Here is a 15,440-nt window from a genome sequence, read left to right on the forward strand (position 1 = left end):
GTTCTCAGTTTAGGAAAAAAGCTTTTTTCTTTCTAACCTGAAGTTTCAGAGATGAGATCGCCTTTACATAAAAGTAAAACTAGCTTCTCCAGTTGAGGGAACACACCTGCCACTCCACCTGTGCTGTAGATTAATAAATATACAGGCCCATGAAGATAGAAGTCTTCCAAACAAAGCTAGAGTAGCATAGCAAACACGAGTCAATACACTGTGTTTAACTTAATAAGGGTTTTTTTTTTTTTTTAACATTTCAAAATACCGACCCCCTGAGGCAATGACTGTATGGACAATAAATGAAATCTAAATTTAAAGGGCTTGATCTAGTAGCTCAAACCCTTGCCCTTAGCTATTGTCGCTTTTCTTCTGGAAAGAGTTTTGTCTAATAGCCTAATTTCCAAAACAAAAAAGCTTCTAAAAGGAAGTGGTCAAACTCAAAACACAGGCCAGCTACTTTGCTGGAAAAGTCTACCCCGAAGAATGAAAATCTTCTCAAGTATCCACCGATTCTCATCCTCTCCCTCCCTCCTGGGCTCCCTGGGGAGAGGGGAGGGGTTCGTGTGGTTTTATTATAAAAGTACCCCTATTTGCTGATTCCACTCAACCCTCACACCTCTGCAAAGGAGGACCCTGGAGAGGGCGGAGAGGTTTGGCAACCTAAGCGCTCAGCGGGAATTGGTGAGCACAGCACTCGAGGTGCATCACCCTCCCCTGGCAAGCGGTTTGCCCCTGCCTCCTCCCTGAGCTCCTCCAGCTTCCCGAGCTACAAGTAAACTAGACCCGAGAACTTCCCACGGTTTTTCTGGCCTTCCAGGAACTGCCAGGTGAGCGAGGGCTGAGAACTCGAGCGACCCCTTGGCCGCCGCCCACGCCCAAGCCTGGCTCACTCTCTCTCTCCTCCAGGTACCTGCGCACGTGGGCAGCAGCTGCGCCAGGTGGCATCAGGGGTGGGGTCGATGAAGCGCAACGTGAGGAAGATGCTGAGCCCTCGTGAGAAGGAGCCCCAGGGCGTTGTCTATCAGGGTGTGGAGGACGACAGAGAAGACTCCTCGGACGCCTGTAAGGTACGCTGGGCGATCGGCTGCGGGGACCGCCCCGAAGTGTGGGCGGGGGTCGGTTCCGGTTCTGAACTTTGTCTTCCGAGGTTCGAAGTTTATTTGTGCGTAACTTTGGGATGGACATGCTTGAGGAGGTGAGGGCTGCTTGCTTGAGGGTTTGTGAGAGCGGTACCAGAGGAGCCCTGAAAAATGTGAGAAGCCTGAGGGTCCCTGGTAAAGACGCGCCGGCTCGGTGCTGGCTTTGTCCTTTTGTTTGCTTGCTTGTTTGTTCAACCTGTGCCCGCCGATGGATGGGCAACTGCAATCTGGAGAGACCGAACTCAAAATATCCCTTTGGCATTTGGCCGAATTAGGCAAGTGCCTAAATTAAGAAACATTAATGGCCATGTACTCTTTCACTTAACCTTTTTACAGTCTTTAATTAGAACATAGCTGCATAAAATGGTTGTATCTAATAGACTTTTGTCGTTAGTTACTTGAGCGGCCAAGGGATCGCCCAGGTAATTCCAAACCCTGTGTGGGTTAGGAAGCGTTCTTGTCTCATGGAGTCAAACAGAAATCCACACCTGCAGGCGTTACAGGGGATGGCAGTTTCTCCTGGGACTGAGGGATTCGAGAAAGACTGTGGAGGGGAGTCCTAACAAAGATGGATAGGTAATCTGGAGAATCCTAAAATCGAGTGGCAGGGAACTGTTTCGGGCATCAGTTTCTTGAGCCAGTTCCAGGGACTTTCAGCACTACCTAGCGCTGCCGCCTGATGGCGCAGTCTGCTGACAGTTTGGTCGGTGCTCAGAACACTGGCCGCCTGAGAGTTTTGTTTTTGTTTTCCCCAGACTTTTGGCTGGAGGTTTCCTTTAAACTGTTAAGATATCATTAAAAGTGTCTTTCCAAATCCCCACGAGAAATCCCGTTCACAGTGGATCCATGGTAACAGTTTGTGTGTGTGTGTGTGTGTGTGTGTATGAGAGAGAGAGAGCGAAGAGAATGCTTATGTAAATACACACATGTTCATATGTCTTTGTTTACATGATTATGAAGTCACAAAGATTTATTCTTTGATTTAATCATAAATTGTTTTAAAATACTAGAAAAAGCACCTGGAGATGTGCCTCCTTCTCTTTTAGCAGCCTTATAGTATTTCATGCTTGATTTAAAGCACCTGGTTATATTTGCTTTGTACATTATACATGTGACTGAGTGTATTGGGACTTTTGTGTGTGTGTGTGTCTTTTGTTAGCCTTTTTTTTTGTCTGTCTTTTGTTACCTTTTAGTTGGTATGTGTCTGTGTTGAAATTCTAGCGGTATCACAGGTGCATATATTTAAATTTACTAGATGTCACCGAATTCCTCTCTAAACAAGTGTTATGAGTTGATGTCATTGTGTGTGATCTGTGTGAGCTGGGATTTTCTAATAAATCAAATAAACCGACAAATAACATCTCCCAAGAAGAGTCTGTCTGCAAATCTAGGTTGAATATCTGTTTTCTCACCCTTCTTAACATTAGCATGATAGCCGTCATCTTTCGATCTAATCCAAAGGATAGAAAATCTGAGTAAATTTCAAGCAGTGGGGTAATGTCTTTGGAATTAGTATTATGGGATAGGAATTAATTTAAATATTTTGAAAATCACACTAGAAATACTTTCTTAACTTTTGTGTGAGTGTGTGTGGGGTTGGGAAGGTATGTTGCATCCTAAAAATTTGGTAAAGGATTTCTGTAGCACAAAACCTATTTTTTAATGTTTTTGTTTGTCTTTATTAACTTGATTGCCTAAGTTCCAATAAAGCCATTTATTGTTTCATAAAACTTTTAGAGGCTACAATAGGGCTAATAGATTTAGGGAATTTATGTATTTTATTTTATTACCTGCAGCAATTCTGAGTATTTCATAGCAATCTCTGTGGTGAGAATATTTACAATCAATATATAGAACACTGAAGAGAGTTCTGAACTGCAATGATTTTTCTTATTAAGAAGATATGGTGTATAATATTTTCTACAAGCTTGCATGTGCACGCACACAGAAAGAAAAAGAAACTATCTCAGAAAGTATAATAAAATCAAAAGGATGGCAGAGTACTTGCAAGATGGAAAATGTAGAAAAAGAACCATTGGACTAATGGTTAAAACCTTACCAATGACTTTCAAGAGAGTTAATTATACATGTGACTGAGTGTATTGTGACTTTTTTTTGTCTGTCTTTTTGCCTTTCATTTGTTATAATCTCCTACCTCAATTTCCCTTCTTTTTTGTCCCATTCTGGCTTATACACATTTCATTATAGCAACCCAAAACACATATGTTTTAAAGTTGGAGTCAGCTTCTTTAAAAGTGATCTAGTCTCGGCCCTCCCTGGTGGCGCAGCGGGTTAAAGCACAGCACTGAGAATCTAAAGCCACTTCCGCATGAGTTCGATTTCCACCTGCCCCGGAGGTGACCACATGGCGGGCAGACCTCTCCTGACCCGCCCGCTGCTCCCCTCAGCAGTGTACTTCGTTGATCTGCCTGTTCTGTTCCCCACTCTGTCTCTGGTGAAGCCTCTCGCCGCCCCTGAGCCTCTGGCCTGTACCCCAGTTCTGTATGCACAAATAAATAAATCTTTAAAAAAAAAAAAAGTGATCTAGTCTGTTATGTTTTATACTTTGCCATTTACATTCATGCAGTTAGAAGCCAGAAGAATATAGAACTACCTATGTCTGGATACAGAGCATAGCAGACCAGATCACTGTCATTCTATGACATTAAAAGTCTACTTAGTTTGCCTAAGTGATGTCCTTGGCTTATTTAGAGCTTTAAGAAATCTTCAGTGTAAGTTAACATATATCATGTACTGAATACAGATGTTTAGTATATCTGATGAGCTTTATAAAGTACTAGATACTCATTTGACATTGTGAATTCAGCAATACCTGTGAACATCTAAATCTAGTACTTGTTCTCAAGAGTTTGTAAATTGAGTGTGTATTAAGAGCACAGCTTGAGTAGACCTTTGTATTGTTCTTCCTGGCACTGTGGGGTAAATAACCTTACTTTTGGTAACCAAATATCAGAATATCTAATTCTGACATCCCTGAACTGATATGTGATTAAGTAACACCATTATATCTCAACAGTGTAAAAATGCTAGCAATAGAATAGGCTTGTTATTCATACTTGTTGACAATACCTAAATATTCATTAACAAATATAGGTAGGAATTTTAGAATCAACTTTGAATAAAACTTTGTCATCCAATTGAAGTATACTTAAATATGATTGTAATTTATGACTTTGAAAATTGTTAACTTTCTGTATAAAACAGATACTAATTTTTAGTTGAATAGCGAAATAGATTGCCTGTTAGTATACATGCTTACACATTTTTTTGCCCCTTTCTTATGTGTACAAGCATTTTATGTACTTGAAAAAGTATTCTTGTGTTTTATTTGTGGTAGCAATTTTTATGTTTCTAGGTGTTTTTTGAAGGAAGTGCGTGTAGATTGAAAAAAATTATGAGGAAAAGAAGGTCATGTAGAAAATATGAAGATGTGAATGCCTCACCTTTGCATTATGCTGCAGAAGAAGGCCAAATTCAGCTGCTAGAGATGATCATCAATGACTCCTGTTGTGACGGTAAGAAAATGTTACATTGAGAGCTGTATAAATTTATCATCCCATTAGATCCATTCGAAGAGTGTTATGAAGTGACTCTGAAGGGTGGATAATATCTAGATTATTAAAGGCCTGGATATCCCACTCAGGAGTGTGGTTTTCATTATAGACCATTACTCTTCAGTCCTTTCCACTGAAATACTACAAAAGAAAGCGCAGAGCTCTCGAACATTCCACAGCAAAAACAGATTTTCTTTCGTTCTCTATGACAAATAGTAAAAATTCTTAAACATCTTCTGTAATCTTCTAAACTGTTTCCACTGAGGCCATTCTACTATTATAAATTGATTAACATCAAATAAACTGGCATTCCAAGAAGATATAACATTCTTTCCTCACCCTGTCTTTGTATGCAAACCTTATTTGAGTCAAATAAAGAATATGAATGCCATACAGATTTAAGCAGTGTGAATATATGAAGAAAATTGTTATAAAAGATGATTCTGTCACTATTGTCAAAAATAGAAGCCAGTTAAAAAGCTCTTCACGTAGTTAAGAGAATATGTCTCCACCAGGGTTTTGGGGTTGGAATGAGGGAGAGATTCAAGAGCTAGTTTGCTGCATTTGACAGTTGCAGTGTGGATGTTTCTCAAGAGATTAAAAAGACCATATTCCAAATGGTACAGCAATTTCACTTCTATTGTATCTACCCAAAAGATACAATAACACTAATTTAAAAAGAACTTGCACCCTTATGTTCACAGTAGCACAATTTACAAAAGCCAAGATATGGAAACATTCTATATGCCCCCAAAGAGATGAGTAGATCAAGAGATGTGCTATGTAGCTACATTTGTATGTGTGTGTATATACCAAGAAGATGTGTGTGTGTGTGAGTATATATTAATATTACTCAGCAGTCAAAAAAGGCAAACTCATGCTATTTACAGCAACATGGGTAGAATTGAAAGGGATAATGATAAGTGAAATAAATCCAATGGAAAAAGACAAATACTAGAGAGTGTACCTGATATGTAGAATATGGAGAAATTGAGCTAAGGATAAGGGAAAGCTGACCCTTGAAAGCTAACTGTAGAACTGAAGCATTCAGAGGGGTAAGGGTGTTGGTAGGGGTAAGAACAAAGATGGAAGGAAGCACAGCAGTGATGGGCTATGGGTGATTTGGTGGCAGATATTCTACAGTGACAATACCTGATGAGTTAGATTCATAGTTTTATCTCAATTAAAAGAATAAAATAATGAATTACAAAGATTGAATGCAAAGAGTAAGTGGCAAGAGATTAAAATGACTGAGGTTCCTAATTTAGAGATTAGGCTAAAGGCATAACCACCCAGAAAAGGAGGTACATAGAAAACAAAAGAAAAGTGACCCTGAAGATGTGAAGGCATAAGAAATTTGATTTTGATCATACTGAGTTTGGAAAGTTCCAGGGACAGTTATTTAGAAATACAGTATCTGTTAGAAAACTAGAAATAGAAAAAGGAAAGGAGTCAACCTACAGGGCCATTTTACACAGGAAGTAGCTGAGGCTGTGGAATACATGAAAATCCTTTAAGAGACCATACAATTGCTAACAAAGGCAGCTGGGAGAATTTTTAACAACATGAAGGGTAGGAGATTGATAATACATGAGCTGGAAGAGGAGTTTTTGGGAAAGATGAAGTAAAGGATCAATTGCCACAATGAGAGCAAGTAGGCACAATAATCCTCACATCAGAAGATCTTAATAACCTATATAAAACTAATTTCTGAAAAGTGGTAGAGATAAAATCCAAATTCAAGATTTTCAATTGGTGAATGAGAAGTGTGTAAGTTTAGCCTCTCTTTAAATTTGGTATTGAACGAAATACTTTTTTTTTTTTTAATCACACAGAATGACCACAGAATTAAGTGTGTAGGACTTTTGGGTGTGTCCATGTGAATGAGTAGGTGTGTGTTTATGGTTTAAAATGAGGCACCTGAAAGAATAAAAGGATATATAGGAGAGATATTTTTTTTAAGCAGATAAACAGGAAATATGGCTGTAGCTTTGCAGATATTATAAATGATTCCCAAATCACATTTATGAGTGAGCACTTTTCCCTCCTCAAGACATAAAAACATGTGACCACTAACTAAAATGGTTGATAAAAGTCATGTCTGTTTTAAAATTGATGTAGACACTATAGTATATATTCTTATACTGAGCTTACAAGTAAATAGAAAAATATATTCTATTGCAGAAATATACAAGGGAATGATTTCTCAAGTCTGAATGACTATAATTCTAGCTATTTGTGGTGTGTCCTTCTTCACGTTTTGAACCATTGCTATGGATGGATCAAATACTCCACTAATGTCTTGGAATGTCTTAAAATGCTCCTCCAAGCATTACACATTGCGAAGGACACATATATCCTTCTCCCCGTCTGTTTCCTGTCTCTCCCTTTCCTTTCTTTCCCCTTTCCCCTCTCCCTCTCCCTCCCCTTCTCCTCCCTTAACCTCCCCTTCCTATTTGAATATGATAAAACTGAGGTTCAAAGGGGTAATTTAGGGAGCTCCTTACTATAGGTATAACACTGGCAAATTTCAAACCTCCCTAAGCCCCATCTATCTTGACCTTTCCTTACTTTGTAAAATGGGTCAAGGTGCCTTGTGGACTGCTGGAGGGTTAAATGAAATAATGATTCTATGGTTCTATGGAACCTCATAGAGTGCCTGGCACAGGGTTCAATATTTTACAAAAACTCCCAAATACCACAGATAAAAATGTGGCAACAGGAGGCTTTATTTCTTGGATGCTCGGGACAGTCATTTCACTCATCCACAAAGTCAGCACCACACTTTTGTGCCTCTCCTCAAGTGTCCATAGAGGTTTCTTGAGAACTGAAGCTGCATTCTTATTTTTCATTAGGAAGGTAAAGCCTTATTGTAGCTTAGCACTGAGTTTTGAAGCAAATTGACATGCAGTGGGAATTTCAAACGGTGCAAGAACAGTCTGTTCCATATTCTGTGTCTTTTTCTAGTGCTGAATGTGATGGACAATTTTGGAAATACCCCTATGCACTGGGCGGCATTAAAAAACCAGGCTGAGAGTGTTAAGTTTCTTCTTAGCAGAGGAGCCAACCCAAACCTCCGGAACAGCAACATGATGGCACCTCTCCACCTCGCTGTTCAGGGCTTGCATAACGAGGTGGTGAAGGTAAGGGTGCTGGCCAGCTCCCGGGGCACTGACCCTCACAGCATGGGTCTGTGCCCACGGCTGTGTCTCTGTCTGGGTAAGCGTGGCCAGCCTAAGCTGGCAGCACAAGTGCAACTTAATGATTACAGTATTTGCTTTATTTCTGATTACGTGGTGATCGTGAGAGAGATGCCTGTGATAATATTAATAGTCTTACCTTAACTGAATAATTCTTATGTACTGAGCATCTTCCTTATAGCTTTGTATGCTTTAGCTATTTAAATCTTCCTATAAAATATTAAAGTTTGAAGTATGACTGTTATCCCTGCTTCCTAGCTTAGAAAACTAAATCACAGAGGTAATTTTCTTAATGTTGTATAACTGCTAAAAGCCAAAATTAGGAACTTTGTTCTCATCTTTGCAAGTTAAGGCACTGTCGCTTTTATTTGACTTATTAGAAATCAAGAGGTGATTGATTATAAGTTAAATAATCAATGTATTAATCCAATTAATAAGTTAAATTGGATTCCTCAATTAATGTTTTTGAAGAATTATTGGTTATACCATAGCAGATGAGTTAAATAAATAATAATGAGTTAAAGAATTATTTAGCCTCACATACAGGAAGAATGATGTCAACTATTTGAAATTCAGAACATTTGAATTTTGAGGGACTTACTTGGTCCTTCTCTTCACATTAAAACCTATTTTGTCTAAAAATCTTCAAAGAGAGTTAGGGGTATCCATGACCTCCATGTTCCCTCTAGCCCAAAATCTTTTCTCTCAGCTCTCTGAGTCACTGGTTCCTTTAAATCAGGCATAGAGGGCCTGAAGGGAGCCTCCTTCCTGCTTTTCTGTTGTATCTTGTATACAGCTCTCTTGTAATTCTTAGAACACGTAGTGTAATGCAATCAAATATAATGTGCTTTTCTTCCTCTCTGACTGGTTATCATTGATGGAGGTTGAGCAATTTTAATATAAATCCAGTTCTCAACACTACTGAGTGAATGAATGAAGGAATGAATGAATATGTCAGTGGGGGTTCCAGCTGAAAGAGTAGGGAGAGTTGAGCCAGAGAAGTCCCTCAAAGAACTTACTGGAAAGGCCTTTGGCAATACTATTTCTTAAATGTTTGCATTTTTCATTTGCCAGGTGCTGCCGCTATATCACCTGGGTTGGGCTACTCGTGACTGTAGAGAGCCCTCAGAAATGTCAGGTGTTTCTCCAAGGAGCTCTTGTGCTTCCTCTAATCCTCTTTTGAGGAAAAAATGAACATTAACTTAATTAATCTTGGCTATAAAGCATGATTTGGGAATCAAAGACAGAATAACAGTTGAAAAGATGATTGTAAATTAGAAATCTCAAGTCCTCAGACTTACAAATACATAAAGTTGATACCATATAAAAATATAAAAGAAAATTTGGAAACAAACCCACAATTGATTTGTAAAATAAATACAACAAAAGTTCTCCTGGGTGATGTCAGAACAAGAAGAAAAATATGGTTATAAGAGAATTTAAGTTAACTGGTTTCCTTTTATTTGGTCTTACCAGTCAAATAACTTCATCGGTTATATTTTCAAAGCCCTCTGCTTCACCAAAAATAAAAAGAAGGAGGAAAAATTGTGTAATGTCTTCCTGTGTTCTTGCAAGTAGCCATCCTCTGCCACTTCTGTCCATGGGCCCAGCCTCTGCCACACCTGCCAGTTGAGAATGTTTTTCCATTGTCTGCTCTACCACTGCCCCCCCCCCCACCTCCTACTGCTTCTCAAGAACCAGTCAAATGAAAAAAAATAGATGTTACCTCAAGCTCTTGCCAGAGGACTTGAGGCACAATGGCCTGGGAATTAGTAGGCAGCCTTGTTTTTCTATAGCCTGCAGGCCTTGGGGCTTAACCTCAAAGTATTAGTGGATGACCCTCTCCTGAGGCTCCCTGACTTCTCTTCAGAGGGACCCCTGGAGGCTCACCTGCAGATCTTTCAGTCTTGTGCTGTGTTGAATAAGTTTGAAATGGCTGCACAGTTTAGTTGCTCTCTCTGGGACTCCTGAATTTAACATGACTGTGAAAGATGGTGCTTATGGTAGTATACCAGTATGCGAACAAATGCTAGCCATCTCCAACTCCAAAGCACAAAAAGAAAAATCTCCTCTTATAGACTTCTGTGAATTCCTTTACATGTGACTCTAGAATTTTATCAAATGACAAAACTAAAATAAATTAGTAATGAGTTTGATATCCTTTAATCAAGGTTGCTGATCTATCAGGGTACATTCTATAAAATGTAGCCTTGGTAGGAGCTTGTGTGCTTTAAAAATAGTCAAGGTGTTTAGGAAACAACTTGTTCAATAAATTCTTACTAGATAATTATAAGTACATGTCAGTTTGACAGTCTTGTTGTAGGACAACTCAAAGATTTTTCTAAGGAGAGATGTTTATACTAAATAAATATTCTTTGATGTAATGTAAAAATGCTGGCTAAAGATGTATAGAGTCTTGGCCAGTAAGAAGCTGAAAGGCAACAAGATGAGAGAGTAATGGGCCTTGAATTAAATTTTATTAGAAAGTTGCTTAAGCATATTATAAGGAATGCTAATTTCTTACATCATGGAAACAGTTTCTGTTCCAGACTAAGTTTGAATTAATTGAGTTAAGCTATACCAGTGTTATATGAAACTCTTTTCTCTGCTGAAGAGAATGGAGTTTTAATTGCTGCTTCCCAGAATTCTTGCAATCTAATTTAAAAAACAAATGACCATAGAAGGAAAAAAACAAAACAAAACATTTCCTTCCTTTTTCCATACTCATTTCTTCACTTAGTCTTTCTTTCCTTTCTCTCCTCTTTTTCTTTCCCAACCCACACATTCCAAATGACTTAACAAATTTGCTTTTTGTAGGTATTAGTTAACAGTGCTTATTCAACACAAGTATACAATGAGCCATGTTAACTAGTATCTTCAATTTTTATTCTACTTCCAGTTCCATAATTCAATATTTCTTAATTGATATGATAAAGAAATTAAAATTATTTCACATATTTGAGAAATATAGTGATGACCCAAGATACTGAAGCTTTTATGTCAGATTCTATGAGAGATGGGTGAAGGAAGATAAAGCCGTGGTCCCTGGATCCTAGAGCTTATATTCAAGTGGAAGTCAAGTACCTTCTTTGCAAACCTGCAAGTTAAGTTTTGATGATTATTCCCCTCTTTTGTTTAGGTCTTGACTGATCACAGCAGTACTAATCTTAATTTGGAAGGAGAAAATGGAAACACAGCTGTGGTGATTGCCTGTTCCAAGGATAATAGTGAAGCACTACAAATTTTGGTTTGTACTTTAATATTTTTGTTTCCTTTGTCTTCTCATCAGTACAACATGGGTTATTATATGCCACAACTCTCAAATAGAAAATATCAGAAAAAAAAAATAGTTCTATGTATTGTTTATGTACAAGTCCCCTAAGTCTATAGTGATCTGAGATTGCTCATAGGAGACTAACAGGAAAGTTGACATTAGAAAAAACTAGTACTAAACAAAATATGAGAAGATTAAAGTGAAGGAAAGTATAGAAAGGACAAATGAAGATGAAATTGGCAGTCAGGATAGATAACAAAATATAAAATATGCTAATCTGTATGTGGATGGCAGTGGAAAATACTTCTGATTCTTCACTTCTCATAGTCAAAGAAAGACTCATATAGTCACTTACAGACTTATTGTTGACACCATATAAGATTGCCAAGAGAAGCATATCCATCATGTTTCCGAGATAAGAAGAAAATTCCTGCTATGGGTTCTCAAAATGGGAGTCCTATTTGTGATACAATGAAGAAGGTGTTCACCACAGCCCTAAAAGTAAAATCTTCTCTCCTAAAAGTAAAACCCTTTTTCTTGAGGTGGTCAGGAAAAATTCAGGAGATGCCTGTCACAGGAATGGCTCCTGTTCCACATCACCTTTCTGGGTGTGGCACTAGGGTTCCGATAAACAATGTTCTTTCAAATATCACTTAATTACTTGTATCTGTCTAATGTTTAAATTTACTATTATGTACTGACATTTACCCAGTTGTCTTGAGAAAAGTATGTATTCTTGTATGTATAAACTGTTGTGAGTGGAGCAAAAGAGAATAACGTTCAGATCAAGATCTTAGGACAAGAGTTTCAAATAAATGAAAATTGGAAGAAATAGCAAATTTGAAAACAAATAATAATTTTGGAATTATTTGATAAATTGAGTTACTGCCTTGAAAAAAGATAATACAGATAAGAGTATTGAGAACTAAGGCAAAAAGAAACTACACAAACCAACAAAATTAGAAATTACAAAGGGATTTATCTGGATCTGATAGAGAATTTAAATGACAAATGCTCCATATACACAATCCTATCCCCCAAAACTTGAAAGTCTGTTAAACAGTAAGTTGAATTAATAAATTTAAATTAGTAAAGAATAAATTAAAAAAATTTAATTAACTAAAAAAATTAAAGACTTGTAGGGAACAATATAAAGGGAAAAATGCATGATCCAAACTCTGGAATAAGCTAACATAACACACTTCTATAGATTTTTGTATGTTCACTGAGATATTAAGATAGTTAATTTTATATCTACTTTTTAATTTCATCTTTGAAAAATTTAAAACCCTTGTATTTCAGAATCTTAACCCCATTCCCAAATTACGTTTTACCTAGAGTTCATATCCTCTGGAATGTTACTTTGTGGTTATACATAGACAAAGAATTGTGAAATGGTCTGGGAGATGTGTGTACATTCTTGTCTACCCTTGTGATTTTGGGTATAACGTGTGTCAATTGATTTTTGTTTAAATTCTTTCCTTTTCTCCAGTTAAATAAAGGAGCTAAGCCATGTAAATCAAATAAATGGGGATGTTATCCTGTTCACCAGGCTGCATTTTCAGGTGCCAAAAGATGCATGGAAATAATATTAAAGTATGGTGAGTTTAGGTTTTCCTATAGTATACCCTATAAGATACCTATTATGGTAGATGCTATCAATTTGATGAAAATACTTAACAGAATTTATGTATGGCTTTTAAGACTTTTTTTTTTTTTAAAGATTTATTTATTTGTACATACAGAACTGGGGTACAGGCCAGAGGCTCAGGGGCGGTGAGAGGCTTCACCAGAGACAGAGCGGGGAGCAGAACAGGCAGATCGACGAAGTACACTGCTGAGGGGAGCAGCGGGCGGGTCAGGAGAGGTCTGCCTCGCCATGTGGTCTCCTCCGGGGCAGGCGGGATTTGAACTCATGTGGAAGTAGCTTTAGCTTCTCAGTGCAGTGCTTTAACCCGCTGCGCCACCAGGGAGGGCCTTTAAGACTTTTTTAAGACTTAAAATTAGTCTTAAAATGTTATTTGTTTATGATATTTGTTATCTCGAATTTTATTTTCTTTTAAAGGTGAAGAACATGGATACACAAGACAGTCTCATATTAACTTTGTGAATAATGGGAAATCTAGCCCTCTTCACCTAGCAGTTCAAAGTGGTGACTTAGGAATGATTAAAATGTGCCTAGATAATGGTGCCAAGCTGGACCTGATGGAGGTAAACATTCATTTCATATTATAATTTCAGAATTGTTATTTTTTTCCAAAATGATGCATAGCTCTTTCTGCACAGTTCTTTCATAGTTAGTTTATACCTATACAGATATTATTTCCTGCTATTGATGTAGACACATGGCAAGGGAACTCAGATTTTTAATCTCTTTTAAAGATTTTGAGCACTACCAAAAACAATCGAAAGGAGATTACAGATAATAGAAGCGGCACATGCAGACACTGGTAGTAAACTTGCTGGCAGGGCTGGGATTGCAAGAAAGCAAAATTGCCAGCTGTAATTTTTGTATTAATATTTTTCAATACATGAAATTAGTATTCACCATCTTAAATTCCATATTCCATGAGTTAGTTGATGTAGGAAGAAAAGTTCATAGCTGAATTTGTGTTCTATTTTTGAATTGAGAATTTAAACATTGGTTCTGATATCAGCTGCCTCTCTCCAGAATGGGAAGTGCACAGCCCTTCATTTTGCTGCCACCCAGGGAGCCACTGAGATTGTTAAATTAATGATATCTTCCTATACTGGCAACAGCAGGGATATTGTCAATGCAGTGGATGGAAATCAGGAGACACCACTTCACAGGCAAGTTTTCTACCTATCATCCTGTGCACTGTGTACAGGAATTTAAAAAATCTTTTAAGTGATTAATGGTTAACAAATTTAAAAATGCAGTGGTCTGGGTATAGTTAAAATGTGTTCATCTAGAACATGGCTTTAATATACAAATATGCCCCAAAAGGAATTATTTTAGGGAAATAGATCTATGCTCTTGTCCCATAAGTATCCTTAGCCCAGTGACTACTAGGCTTAAATACTCAACTTGGATTGTCTGAGATTTCTCACACCACCAATTCCGATGAAGGTTCTTCTGACCTACAATCTGGTAGTCTCTTTCTGATAACCATTGACATCTGGAGTTTGTCTGTGCTTCAAAGAAAAGTTTGCCCTTTGGGATTTACTCCCCTTCTTACTGTGATACACATATCTAAGTAGATTATTTCAGTTGAAACATTGAGCTTTGGAGTAAGAATGGGACTGGAGCCTTTCCTGACTTTGTAACCTTTGACAGATCATTTAATCTTTGCCAGGCTGCTTTCATTCCAGATCTGCTGACATTTTGCATTTTTAATGGATGCTTACTACTGATGCTACTGGCCTGCAGCAAACTTTCCTCAGCAAAATTCAAGATGGGAGGGAATAAGAACAAACCAAGTGGGGCCTTAATGTTGTTCTTTAGTTCCTAAAATTAATAAAGGGATTTAACACAATTTAAATAGTATGAAGTATCTTGTGAATTTGAGTGAAAATTGGGAAGAAAATTGGATCCCAAAATTTATATATAACAGGCTAAGAAAAGCTGAGGTAACAGTGATTAGGGAGAAAAAATGAGATTTGCAAAAAGTTTGAACTCATTAGTGTTAACATTTGTTATGGTGGTGTTTTAATATAGATGGAAAACTTTTATTTGCTTTATTCATTAATTTTTCCCTTATGACTGAGTATGCTGTGATTCCAAAATGACTTAAATTCTCCCAATGACTTGTTTGAATTCATAAAACCTTAAGAGAGCTAATGCTGCCTTGACAGCTTTTGCTAAAGGGGGCATTTTGAACACTCAGGTGAATTTTAGGCACATATTGCATAAAACTTGTTAATTTCCGTATACACAGTGATAACAACAAGCGCATTTTTATTTTCATTTGTTAGGACAGATATTATAGCTCACAGCAGATCATCTTCTTAGAAGATTTACGTGGAGAAAATTGGATGGACTTTATAAAAGATGAGGAAGAAAATCTTATGATGTATTATTTGATCATTTTCTACTCCTGCTATTTTTAAAATACTACCCTAATCAGATCAATTATATATTATAAAAGGTTATTAAATCTCTGTCATTTTATCTTTAAATTATTATTATTTTCTTTTTTTATATTTAATTATTTGTATATGTTTTATATCAGGTGTAGCCCCATAGAATTTCCAACACCAGTTCTCCCATGCACCATCACATTAGCATTAAATGATT

At 37.3% G+C, this 15,440-nt stretch overlaps 1 protein-coding gene across 1 annotated transcript in view; it reads left to right on the forward strand.

Moving 5' to 3' along the window:
- The first annotated feature begins 596 nt into the window (after nucleotides 1–596).
- Nucleotides 597–15,440, forward strand: part of TRPA1 (transient receptor potential cation channel, subfamily A, member 1) — a 44,110-nt gene continuing 29,266 nt past the window's right edge. The window contains exons 1-8 of the mRNA XM_004680025.2: nucleotides 597–821; nucleotides 901–1,061; nucleotides 4,510–4,669; nucleotides 7,676–7,851; nucleotides 11,048–11,155; nucleotides 12,675–12,783; nucleotides 13,248–13,393; nucleotides 13,854–13,993. Of these exons, the coding sequence (XP_004680082.1) occupies nucleotides 954–1,061; nucleotides 4,510–4,669; nucleotides 7,676–7,851; nucleotides 11,048–11,155; nucleotides 12,675–12,783; nucleotides 13,248–13,393; nucleotides 13,854–13,993 (947 nt within the window). The 5' untranslated portion in view covers nucleotides 597–821; nucleotides 901–953. The remainder of the gene's footprint in view (nucleotides 822–900; nucleotides 1,062–4,509; nucleotides 4,670–7,675; nucleotides 7,852–11,047; nucleotides 11,156–12,674; nucleotides 12,784–13,247; nucleotides 13,394–13,853; nucleotides 13,994–15,440) is intronic.

This window comes from Condylura cristata, unplaced genomic scaffold (genome assembly GCF_000260355.1).
Source record: "Condylura cristata isolate star-nosed mole 26May11 unplaced genomic scaffold, ConCri1.0 scaffold00009, whole genome shotgun sequence".
Classification (NCBI taxonomy): Eukaryota; Metazoa; Chordata; class Mammalia; order Eulipotyphla; family Talpidae; genus Condylura; species Condylura cristata.